At 38.9% G+C, this 12,597-nt stretch overlaps 1 protein-coding gene across 1 annotated transcript in view; it reads left to right on the top strand.

Annotated features, from left to right (window-relative positions):
- The window catches only part of rnpepl1 (arginyl aminopeptidase like 1), a 21,492-nt gene extending 9,542 nt beyond the window's left edge, over positions 1 to 11,950 (top strand). Inside the window, exons 3-11 of the mRNA XM_083552972.1 lie at positions 1,605 to 1,756; positions 3,160 to 3,276; positions 4,648 to 4,883; positions 6,639 to 6,752; positions 6,880 to 6,992; positions 8,152 to 8,260; positions 8,853 to 9,077; positions 9,167 to 9,309; positions 11,378 to 11,950. Of these exons, the coding sequence (XP_083409098.1) occupies positions 1,605 to 1,756; positions 3,160 to 3,276; positions 4,648 to 4,883; positions 6,639 to 6,752; positions 6,880 to 6,992; positions 8,152 to 8,260; positions 8,853 to 9,077; positions 9,167 to 9,309; positions 11,378 to 11,644 (1,476 nt within the window). The 3' untranslated portion in view covers positions 11,645 to 11,950. The remainder of the gene's footprint in view (positions 1 to 1,604; positions 1,757 to 3,159; positions 3,277 to 4,647; positions 4,884 to 6,638; positions 6,753 to 6,879; positions 6,993 to 8,151; positions 8,261 to 8,852; positions 9,078 to 9,166; positions 9,310 to 11,377) is intronic.
- The last annotated feature ends 647 nt before the right edge of the window (positions 11,951 to 12,597 follow it).

The following is a 12,597-nucleotide window of genomic DNA, read 5'->3' as shown; positions in this document are numbered from 1 at the left end:
ATATACTTTGAGTATCCAACGTGCAGCTTGTATAGCAGTATAGAGCACCATTGTTATCCAGTACTGCCCTAATCCTCCTGGACATGGAACTCATCAGAGCTGCACAGGTTGTTGCTGGGATCCTCTTCCACTCCTTCATAATGACATCACGGCGCTGCTGGATGTTAGCTATGTGGCGCTTCTCCACTTGAGGATGCCCCAAAGGTGATTAATAGGGTTCAGGTCTGGAGACATACTTGGCCACTTTATTACCTTCACCTTCAGCTTCCTCGGCAAGGCAGTTGTTATCTTGGCAGTGTGTTTGGTCTGTTATTATGTTGGAAAACTGCTGATCGGCCCAGTTTCTGAAGGAAGGCATCATGTTCTGCTTCAGAATGTCACAGAACATGTCGGAATCCATGTTTTTCTCTCAATGAACCGCAGCTCACCAGTACCAGTAGCACTCATGCAGCCCCAGACCATGATGCTACAACCACTATGCTGTAGGCAAGAAACAATTTTCTTGGTCTTCCTCACCAGAGCGTCGCCAAACATGCTGGATACCATCTGAACCGAAACAAGTCTATCTTAGTCTTACCAGAACACAGGACATGGTTCCAGTAATTCATGCTTTTGGACAGGTCGTCTTCAGCAAACTGTTTGCAAGCTTTCTTTTGAGCCAGTTTCAAATGAGGTTTCCTTCTGCAAACCGACTTGTTGCAGTGTGACGAGCGGACATTCCACTTCTGCAACCTCTGCAGCAATGCTGCAGCACTCGTGTCTGTTTTTTAAAGCAGCTGACGCACTGCATGAGGACTCAACCTCTTTGATAGACCCTTGCGAGGCCTGTTCTGAGTGGAATCCATCTTGGAAAACCTCTTTATGGCCCTGCCTACTCTTCTGTAACTCAGTTTCAGGCTGTTACTGATCTTCTTATAGCCTCGTCCATCTTTGTGGAGAGAAACAATTTTAATTCCTCAGTTATTTGCCATGAGGTACCATGTTGAACATCCAGTGGTCAGAATGAGAGAATTGTACTCAAAGCACCAAATTTAGAGCGAAATTTTGAGAAGAACCCTGAACATGTCATCAATGTCATCAATGTTAAACAAACATGACCATAAAACACACATTAATGAACTGCAATACTTTAAAAAACCAAAAGACACCTTTTCTACTCAGAAAGTACATATAGAAATCTTCCAAAATGTATTACCAAAGAAAATAATGGAACATTATACGGAAGGACTTGATCTTGCTATGGAAATGGGCTCAGATGATGGCATTGCATTAATGAACATTAAGCAACAAAAATGACAACAGTATATGTTCTTCAATAAACAAAAATTGCTGTGGTGTAAGATGAATAAAACGCTGTTACAGAGAGCTGCTTCTCATCACTTCCTGATATGTCATGTTCCGTACTCTCGGGAATAATCTGTAAAATAACATTGCGAGTTTCACAATCTTGATACAGCGTGTCTTCTTTTTGATCTTGCTTTCTTTTTTTTTTTTTCCTTTTTTTTTTTTTCGATTCAACTTCGGTTTTCACACGCCTCCCTTTTCTCACTTTCAGTGAAGGCACGTTCAGTTTCTTAGCTTTTCTTCTTTGTGTGGTCTGGCAGGTTCCAGATGGAGTGACGGTGCTAATGAGTGCCTCCAGGAGTGTGTACTCTAAGCAGGACCGGCTGTTCCAGTTTTCTATGGAGTACCCTGTTCCTGCCTACTTGGTGGCACTTGTGGCTGGAAATCTACAGCACGCTGACATCGGACCCAGGTGCGTGCGACGAGATTATTAAAAGATTTTTATTTTAATTTTATTTTTTTGGTGGTTTAAAAAACTAAATCCAACACTGCTGCCACATTTAAAGCAAATTCAATGGCTCTAAAGTTCATGGTACATCTCATATATCGTTCCAAATATCTTACTGCAACCATTACAATTTTAAAGTTGTTAATTAATGACTAGTCAGATGCACTATATGGGCAAACATTTGAACACCTCACCATTAGATTCATATGTACCTTTTTGAACATCCCATTTCACATTCAGTCCCTGCTCCACACTTCTGGAAAGATGTCCCACAAAATGTTGTGCTTTGAAGGAGGCCTGGGGTGCAATCAGTGTTTCAATTCATTCTAAAGGTGTTCAATAGGGTTGAAGTGAGAGCTTTATAAAAGGCCACTCATGATCTTTCACTCCAACCATGTCGACCATATCTTCATGAAGCTGGCTTTGTGCACAGGGGCATTATTTGGGTCTCCTAGTGTAAGTGAAGGGAAAATTTCAAGCCACTTTATCCAAAGACTTGTTGACCAGTTTGGGGAAGAACCACATATGGCTGGAAAAGTTGGGGTTCCCAATACTTATGTCATCTAGTATATATCTATATATTCACCAATCTACAATCTAAAACAAACAAACAGCGTGTTGTCCTCCAGGCTCCTTCTTTATAGCTTAATACAAATACACACCGGGAATTAGAGCGTTTACAACAGGCTTTTGGAACATTCCTGATCATTTTTTATCAGCCAGATACCTTTCAGGGCACCACGTGGTTAAGCTCAGATACAAAGTGAGAGTAAATGGACCCAGAAGTTGTCAACAAAATTGCAAACAATGTGGTCATGTGGCTCAGTGGTGAGTTTTTTTTTTTTTTAAGTTTCAAAGTCCATCCAGTGCAGGCCTGGTAGCCTTGTGGTCACATGGTCAGATTTCCATGGAGGATTAAAAAGCTTCCTCAGACAGACATCATATGTGGATGTAAATAAATAAAATAGATTAAAGACTAAGGGATGTGCAGCCTTTATTAAAGATAATTTTTAGTTATTTATAGTTATTAATTTATAGGACAACTTGTATCAAACTGTCATTAAGCATAAAGGAGGAGGAGATTTAGATGAACTGAATTGCATGCATAAGTATTAAACACAAAAAAAAAAACATGGTAACCAAAAGGACTCCCATCATTATGCTACCACCACCATGCTTTACTACGTGCCAAGCAGTGTTGAGCAGCATTTGGTTTTATTCTCTATTTTTTGGTCTAAATGACTTGACAGTAACTATATATATTTTTTTTTTCATGGACTGTCGACTAACAATGTGCCGTGTCTCGTCATATCCGTTTTAAATATGAACATAAAAAATTTAGAGTGCATGTGTGTGTCTGCACGTAGGAGCCGTGTGTGGGCTGAGCCCTGTCTCCTGACTTCTGCTGTCAGTAAGCTGGGAGGCAGCGTGGAGCGCTGCCTGGACGTGGCCGAGCAGCTCTTTGGCTCTTATGTGTGGGGCAGGTGAGTGTCTGTCCATCTGAACTTCACTGCTGTGTGAATATTAATCCCTTTTAATATGTTGTTAGGAACAAGAGGCTATTATTAGCTATGAAACAATGCACTGTTGCATTTCATACACTCGTGTACCAAAGACACATCAAACTTTTTTGTCGGAATTGCTCCAGAAGACTGAGGCCATTGCCAGGATCATTTATTTGAAACTATTATACTTTATTCGGTTTGAAGCTGGTGCAAATCGCAGAATGTACAAAGGGATCCCAGGTATATAATGAACTATTAAGCATCTCAGATCAGTCTTGTAACCGGATATTCACATTATAATCTTGTACAATATGCTATTGAAGTGCACTAGAATAAAAATTCCAGATATTCACTGTTCAGCATTCGCTACTAATTTTGAGTCTGTGGTGTACTGATGTGCTTTCTCACTGCATTGTCACATCGAAAATGGCAAACCACAGCAACCTCTCACTGCTTCTGCTGCATAGAGCAAGAGGTGACCACAGACTACAAAAAGACATCACAGCCTTTTTTAAAGTAATGTAGGTCAACCAAAAGGATAAAACAATTTTTTTTTAAACAAACCTGGGGCTGTAGCTTGTTTTAATTATCAGTGAATTAAGTATTTAAAAAAAAAAGAATCCTTTTTTTTTATTTATTTTTTAGTCAAAATTAAAAATAATTTATTGGAAAGTTTTTCAACAATATAAAGTAAATTTTTTGTTTCGTTTTATTCTATACACCGTAAAGATATTTAGTCACACGAAAGCAATTAAACTGTTTTATTTATTTATTTATTTATTTATTTATTTATTTATTTGTGCACACTTTAAGTATAATGACAGCAATTCAAGCCTTGATTTGCTTGAATTCTAACAAGACAATAAAAAAATAATAATAATAATTATATATAAATACATATATGTTAAATGGACATCTAGAGACACCAGCCATATGTATTTTACAGTTAAATGTGTTTGTTTGTTTTTTTTTTTTTTACCACAAAATTCGAGGCACACAATTGTGAGGGATGTCTTAAGATGCAGTAGCATGAAATTTCCCTTCACTTGAGCTAGGAGACCCCAAACCTCTTTCAGCATGATAATGCCCCTGTGCACAAAGCCAGCTCCATGAAAATATGGTTTATATGAGTTGGAGTGGAAAATCTTATTCCCTATTGAACACCTTTGGGATGAATTGGAATGCTGGCTGTACCCAGGCCTCCTCACCCTACATCACTACCTGACGTTACCAACTGACTGTTGCAGCCCTAATAAAAATGAGCAACATCATTGTAGGATTGCATTTTAGGATTTTGGGATTATGTTATGCACAGGATATGACCCATTCCTGAATATCTCCCCTCCATAGGTATGACATTGTTTTCCTCCCTCCTTCATTTCCTATCGTGGCCATGGAGAACCCATGTCTCACCTTCATCATCTCCTCCATTCTGGAAAGTCAGGAGTTCCTCTTGATTGACGTTATTCATGAAATCGCTCACGGCTGGTTCGGAAACGCCGTCACAAACGCCACCTGGGAGGAGATGTGGCTCAGCGAAGGGCTGGCCACGTACGCACAGAGGCGCATCACTACAGAGGTTTATGGTACACGCATACAAACACACTCACCCACACACACCCACAATCTCATCGCTTTAGTTTCCAGAAACTATGTACATGGTCTAGTATTGGGCCTTAACTTTTTTTTTTTTTTTTCTTTGGGAAGTTTTTTCTCCAGATTTTCAAATGTTTTAGTAGTGGTGAATTTGTATACATAAATATGTATAAATTGGACTCACTCGTAAATGATCACAGCTGATCAGTGGTGAACAGTAACAAAGTCAATGTAATTCGTTACTGTACGTAAGTAGCTTTTTCACGTATCTGTACTTTATTGAAGTAATTCCATTCGGGGAGATTTTTACCCTTAACTTTACTACATTCAAAGCCAAATTTCGTACTTTTTACTCAACTACATTTTGCAAAATCAGTCGTTCGTTTTTATTTATGAGGATAAAAACTTAACTGGTCAAACACGCATCAATCCACCAATCAGGGTAGAGCACGTGGTCTGTTTTGAATTTGTTTTGATTGACGCTTGGTGATGTCTACTTATCACCAACATACAGTTCAGCATCAGTTCAACAGCAAGCAGAACATTTGAGAGGAATAAATGATGGAAGAATCTCCTGATTTGAACTCGCCACAACACACGTGAACTTATTTGCACGATTTTTCTGAAGAAGTTGAAAAGAAGGTTTTGAGCTCATGATAATTGTAAGAAATATCAATCAGTGTTTGACTCATTAACATCATTCTATTAATAGATCAGTGTGTTAAAAGTAACATTAGAGTCTTTTTACACAAACTCAGTTCATTAGGCAAAAAAATCTTGTGGCGAAAAATAAAATAGGAACGTTATAGCTGTAATAAATGATAGTACTTTGAATACTTAAGCACATTTAAAGGTGAATACTTTTGTGCTTATACTCAAGTGAAAATTTAAAGGGAGCATTTTTACTTTTACTGGAGTCATATTTTACCTTAACTTTAACTCAAGTACATAGTACGCGTACTTGGTCTACAACTGCAGTTGATTTATATTTATCAACACCCACAAAATCTATAAAAGCCAAAGCTTATAGCCAGCTGCAAACAACAAAAGGACATCTAAGTGTTGGAAGTGTGTCAGGTTTCTAATAATGCAGCTTAGCCACTGCAGCTCCCACAGAATCACTTTTCTGTTTCTTTTGTTCTAATCGAATGGCTTAAATTTATTTGTATTAACTGCAATGTTTTGGTGTCATCTGGTACATCTGATCATTTTCGTACAGATTATATTTTACAAATATATCAATTACACTGTATAATACATTGATTAGTTACAGTAGAGTTGCTGAATTTCAGTGCCAGGATTTCGGGTTCAATCCTGGCATTTTTGTGCAGTTTCCCAGGTTTTATTTACTATTTTAATCCTGATAAATGAGTACCATTATATCCACTCTGTTGAAAGAAACCACAACAGCTCCCATTCTGCTATACATTTAGGTCTGTGGGCGGCATACATTGTGTATACATGTATGCAAATAAACACATTTGGGGCTGAAATTTTCATTTTTCCCTGAACTACTCTATGTTTTCAGAACGTTCAGGTGTTATGTTTCTCTGTGCAGAAAGGATCACAACTGCTTACATGTGGCAACCAAAGAAAACCGAGAGCATGTGTTTTTTTTTTTTGTTTGTTTGCCCCCCCCCCCCCCCCCCCCAGCTGTTTCAGTGAAGTAGCTTCAGTAAATTTCCACACAGTAAACAGAGGTGTGTCTTTTTTTCATTAATTCAGGTTTTTTTCTTTTTTTGCAGGCGAAGCCCTCACCTGTCTGGAGACGGTCTTTCGTTTGGACGCGCTGCACAGACAAATGCGTCTTCTCGGAGACAACAATCCAGTGAGCAAGCTGCAAGCCAAGTTTGAGCCAGGTAACACACCTCAAACATTCTGTTTACAGAAAGAGCACTAGTTTGTGTTCACAGTCCATTCCAATGTACATAATTGTATTCTATCTCTAATTGTCAATCCGTCATTGCCTCTCTATTTTTACCTCAGGGGTTAACCCCAGCAGTCTGATGAACCTGTTCACCTATGAGAAAGGCTTTTGCTTTGTCTCGTACCTCTCACAACTATGCGGTGACATCAAAAGATTTGACACTTTCCTCAAGGTCAGTGTCGTGAGAAGTTTAGAAGACATTCTTTTCATTCCTCTGACTCTAATGAGCTTTTAAATATTCAGAAAAGTCTCTGCTATATAAGATCTATAACAATCTAAACATTTACCGGTAGTACCTGGAATATAACTAAAGACTTTCTGGTCAGAACCGTGTCTCATCAGCAGTGTAATAGTTTATTTAGGAAGTACAAAACGTCGCTCACGGCCGCTTGTGAGTCCTGGTGTAGTGTGTACTAGGTTTTTAAAGTTGAAAAAGCTATGCAGATCTGCGGAGTAGAGCAGCACAGCATGCAACAGCATCAATTACCAAATCACTGGTTTATTAACATGAGCTTTAATGGCTTTTTATTCAACTTTGGTAAGTGATTTTCTTTATTAAGAAGCACTCACTATAATTGTAGAAAGATCAGATTACCATATTTTCCATTTATAATGGAAACCGTTATAATAGAAATGTGAAGAATATGTTAATTAGATAGCAAAAAGTTCCTTTTGTCAACCTTTTTTTATTTATTTTTTTTTATTTTTTTTTTATTTTTATTTTTTTTTATACAAGTTCTGGGGGTTTAAATCATGACTGCAGTGCTGTTTGATTCTTAATGCTTTATTCTATCTGACTGTATATTCACACTTTATGTACGAATGTTTGTGGACACCTTACCACAAGATTCATATGTGCTTTTTTAAAATTTGATTTCCTATTTGATTCTTTACTCTACTGTTAAGATGTTCCTCTAGATTTGTGGAGATTTGGTGTAGGTGTAGGATGTAGAGACATGTTCTGGTGTAGGTTAAGGAGATCTTGGCGCAAAAGGGTTTCGTATTTCAAGCGAAGAGAACATTTCATGCTTCCGCATCCAAAGAAAGTCTAAAGAATCCCCCCCCCCCCCCCCAAAAAAGATTTCTAACCAGATGCCGTTTTCCTCGCATCCATGCTCAAAGAGGCCGAGTGAACATAAACAGAGGTGTTTCAGATGTTCTGGTGTAAGATTAAAAGGATAAAAAGCTGTAAATAAATAAAATGGTGCATATTTGAATAGTATTTTTAAGGTACGGTTACACAGAAAATAATTCCGTGAAGATTATAAATGTTGTACTACTGAATTTAATCAAATGAATATACACACACAGTAATCCTCTTCTTTATGTAGGCATACATCGAACAGTTCAGGTTCAGCAGTGTGGTTGCTCAGGACCTGTTAGATTTCTTTCTGGGCTTCTTTCCTGAGCTGAAGGAGAGTTGCGTGGCACAGCGGGAAGGTGAGGTGCAATCACACACACTTTTAAAAATACCTGCGCTTCTTCTTTGTCTATATTTTAACCTGTAGATTTTATACCTTTTTTATTTATTTATTTTTTGTACTCACACACACACACACACACACAGATACACCGACCAGGTATAACATTATGACATGTAAAGTGAATAACACTGATTATCTCTTCATCATGGCACTTGTTAGTGGGTGGGATTTATTAGGAGGCAAGTGAACAATTTGACGAGGACCAAATTGTGATGTCTAGACGTCTGGGTCAAAGCATCTTCAAAACTGCAGCTCTTGTAGGACTGCCGAAGCTCATTGATGCACGTGGAGAGTGAAGGCTGGTCTGTGTGGTACGATCCAACAGACGAGCTTCTGTAGATCAAATTCCTGAAGAAGTTAATGCTGTTGATGCTCGATGGGTCAGGACTGTTTTGGCAGCAAAAGGGGGACATATAAAATATTAGGCAGGTGGTCATAATGTTATGCCTGATCTGTGTACATCAAATATGACACTCCTAGCTATTCCTAACATCTAACATTTCGTGTCATTGAAACGATCTGTTCTTGTTTTCCCATCTTTGTATCAGGACTGGAGTTTGAGCGCTGGCTAAACGAGTGCGGTCCTCCTTTATGTGAGCCGGATCTCTCCGCCGGGGGCATATTGACGGGGCCCGTCCAGCAGCTGTGTGAACTCTGGGGCACAGAGCCTCTTGACCGCCAAGCCATTGCGAACTTTGACATCTCTACATGGAGCACCTTCCAGACCGTTCTCTTTCTGGACCGGCTGCTGGACCGCTCACCTCTGCCACAAGGTGAACACTTAGGTCTATTTCGAGAACGTTGAATCGCTGTGCTCAGGGCTTTAATATGCAAATATCGTTTTGTTCTCATGGCTCTGCAGAAGTGATGAGTCTCCTATCGAGCTGCTACTCGGTTCTGCTGGATGGCATGAATGCAGAGGTGCAGATTCGCTGGCTGCAGGTCGTTGTGAGAAACAGCTTCTATCCTGACCTGCATCGCGTTCGCAGTTTCCTGCACAAACATGTGAGTATGTAGGATGTCACACAAAGCCTAGCATTTCTGATTCTTGATTAACAATTGAAACAATTTTTTTTTCTTAGAGCTGTTATAATCCATCATTATGTCATCACTGCACAGTTACTACTTCTTATTTATTTATTTATTTATTTATTTATTTATTTATGTTTTTGCATTTAAACTCATGATTTACTCAATTAGTTAAGGTTCAGTTTCAGATGCTTGTGAGATGAAAATTTTTTTTTTGCAGGTTTTTGTACATCAGTGGTGGATTAAATACATAAACCATGTACTTTAGATTAAAATATAGATACAGTAGATAAAATATTACTCCAGTAAAAGTAAAAAATACTCCCTTTAAACTTAAATACAAAGTATTCGCCTTTAAGCGTATCCATTACAGCTATAATGTTCCTATTATTTTTTTTGGTCACAAGACCTTTTGCTTAATCAACTGCAGTTTATGTGAAAAGACTCTGTTACTCTTAGCACACCGATCTATTACAGTTTTCCTCAGTTGCTTTGGAGCGTTTCTCAGATCAGAAATTAAAATTCCAAAACTACTTGTTCAATTCATTTAGTAATTTGTGTTCATTCATTTAATCGATTGTGTACAAGTGTCTGCTGTTTCCTACATTGTAGTACATCCTACATCAGTTGTTCAAAATATATTATACTGGTTTCACCTGAATAGTTTTAACTCCCAAAACATCTCAGCATCAGTTCATTGCTTAAGTCATTGAATGCAAAATGGTTAAACCAGTTATCATCATCTGTCATCTTAAATTTCTATTAAACGTTTTATTTGTAAATGTGTTGAATTGATGAATTTTGCAGATGAATCTTGAATGTCACTAATAAGGGAAAGTGAATGGCATCCGATCAACCAATAATCAACTAGTTATCTAAAAAAGGTCAAAGGTGAATCTCGTGAACCTTCAGTTGGAGTATATACAGAGCAAAACACAGAATTATACATTATGACAATGGATGAACTAAGAAACAAAAGAACACTTGTACAGTACAGTAAAAGTGTGAATCCTGTCCGGATCAATGTAAATCAAATATCCAATCAAATAAATACATTTGTGCTGCTGTAGTTCATAGATGACAAACAGAAGGAAATCAAATTTGACATTTTCAGTCACTGTGATCCAAACCGTAGTTTATATCAAGAAATCCTGAAACTGCACCATCATACTGACAACATGACTAAAGATTTTGATGATCTTGATTGTGAACAATGACAAAGCGACTTTTCATTCTGATGGGAATGAGTTGTTCATTGACACAAATACTTACTTTTGAGAGATGAACTAAGGATTCTGAGAAAAGTACAGGTTTTTGCTAGAAATCCAATGTATTGTGCTGTTTGTACACATTGTTTGGAGAAATGCACTTCCTGGTTTGCAAATATTAAGGATGATTTGAGAAATGCTCCAAAGCAGCTGAGAAAAACTGTAGTATGAATGATCATAATGAGTCAAACACTGAACTCTATTACAGTTATCATGAGCCCAAAATCTTCTGTTGTGGCGAGTTCGAGTCAGGCGTTTTGTCCATCATTTATCCCTCTCTAAATGTTCTGCTTGCTGTTGAACTGATTCTGAACTGTATGTTGGTGTTAAGTAGATACCCCCGATCAAAACAAGCTCAAAACAGAGCACATGCTCGACCCTGATTGGTGGCTTTAATCCACTTTTTGAAGTTTTTATCCACTCAGAAATAAAACGAAACAACTGATTTTACAAAATGTAGTTGAGTAAAAAGATATTTGACTTTGAAATGTAGTGAAGTAAAAGTGTCCCCAAATGGAAATACTGCAGTAAAGTACAGATACGTGAAAAAAGCTACTTAAGCACAGTAACGAATAACATTTACTTCATTACTCCACCACTGGTGTACATTGACTAGTGGAAGTTTCTGGCACTTTCTCCTTTAAACTAAACCTCTAACTGTATACTTCTGCTTTGTAGCCTTTATTAATACTACGGTACCAGTTTTCACAAAAAGTCTACGTCATCTATGCCTGCAAATTTCTACTGTAACCTCCGTTTCCTGTTCGTCTCCACAGACCTCACGCATGTACACAGTGCCTTTGTATGAGGACCTGTGTGGAGGAGTCCTGAAGTGTTTCGCTGTCGAGGTGTTTTACCAAACACAGGACCGCTTGCACCCCAACCTTCGCAAGGCGCTGCAGCAGATTCTGTTCCAAACCAGCACAGCCAACAACTCCAGCCCCCCGGCCCTGGTCGGCCCACCCCAGTCCACTCCGTCACCACCTCCAGACCCACCCACTAATGGGACCATGGCCTTGCTGGACGTCAACGTGTCTGCGTGACACTGTAGAGCGCTGCAGTGTAAGTGAACTGAGGAAGGAACGGAGAAGATTGTCGCAGGAGACTGGCCTGTGTGTGCACTTGTGTGCGTGCGTGTGCACGTGTGTGCGTTATCTACAACACTGGGATTTTTACATGCACCTTCAATATTCACGTTCAAGCTGCTCAGGTTTTGTGGAATGAAGTGGAGGACAGACATGATGTGTTCAAAGATGGTTTCTGTGTGTGTGTGTGTGTGTGTGTGTGTGTGTGTGTGTGTGTGTGTGTGTGTGTGTGTGTGTGTGAGAGAGAGAGATGAGGGTGCATATGGATGCCATTTGTCAATTCCATGTTAGTGTGTGTGTACGCGTAATAAGACGTGTGTGTGATGGAGAGTGTGTGTGTGTGTGTGTGTGTGTGTGTGTGTGTGTGTGTGTGTGTGTGTGTGTGTGTGTGTGTGTGTGTGTGTGTGTGTGTGTGTGTGTGTGTGTGTGTGTGTGTGTGTGTGTGTGCGCACTCTGCCTATGCACCAGTCTGAATGTGTTTTGCACCCTTGAATACTTCTATATGCCTCTGACCTCAGATCACACCATGTGACCAGTAATGGACTCCGTATCAGAGACTGTAATTAAAAGCAAGGTGATGGAGAGGAAAAAAAAAAAAGCTGCTCATGGATTCAACATATATTCTGGCCAAAAATGAAATGTACACCATTTTTCCCTTTGATGCACATACAGAAGATCCGCTTCCAAGCTTCTTCTTTCCAAGTGTTCTACTTCCTCTTCTTCGCTGCTGCTTCTTCTTTTTTATTTTTTTTTTATTTAGAGCCCCACAAAGAGCAATAAAAGCTTTTGGCCTGCAGTTTTGAAAGGAAAATAAAAATACATTCCGAAATCACACCAGCATCTAATGTGCAGCGAGCACTTACTGGAACGCTCCACCTTGTAACACACGTGAAATAAATATTTCTATTGAA

Source organism: Silurus aristotelis (genome assembly GCF_946808225.1).
Source record: "Silurus aristotelis genome assembly, chromosome: 10".
Lineage (NCBI taxonomy): Eukaryota > Metazoa > Chordata > Actinopteri > Siluriformes > Siluridae > Silurus > Silurus aristotelis.
This window is presented reverse-complemented; position numbering and strand designations above follow the sequence as displayed.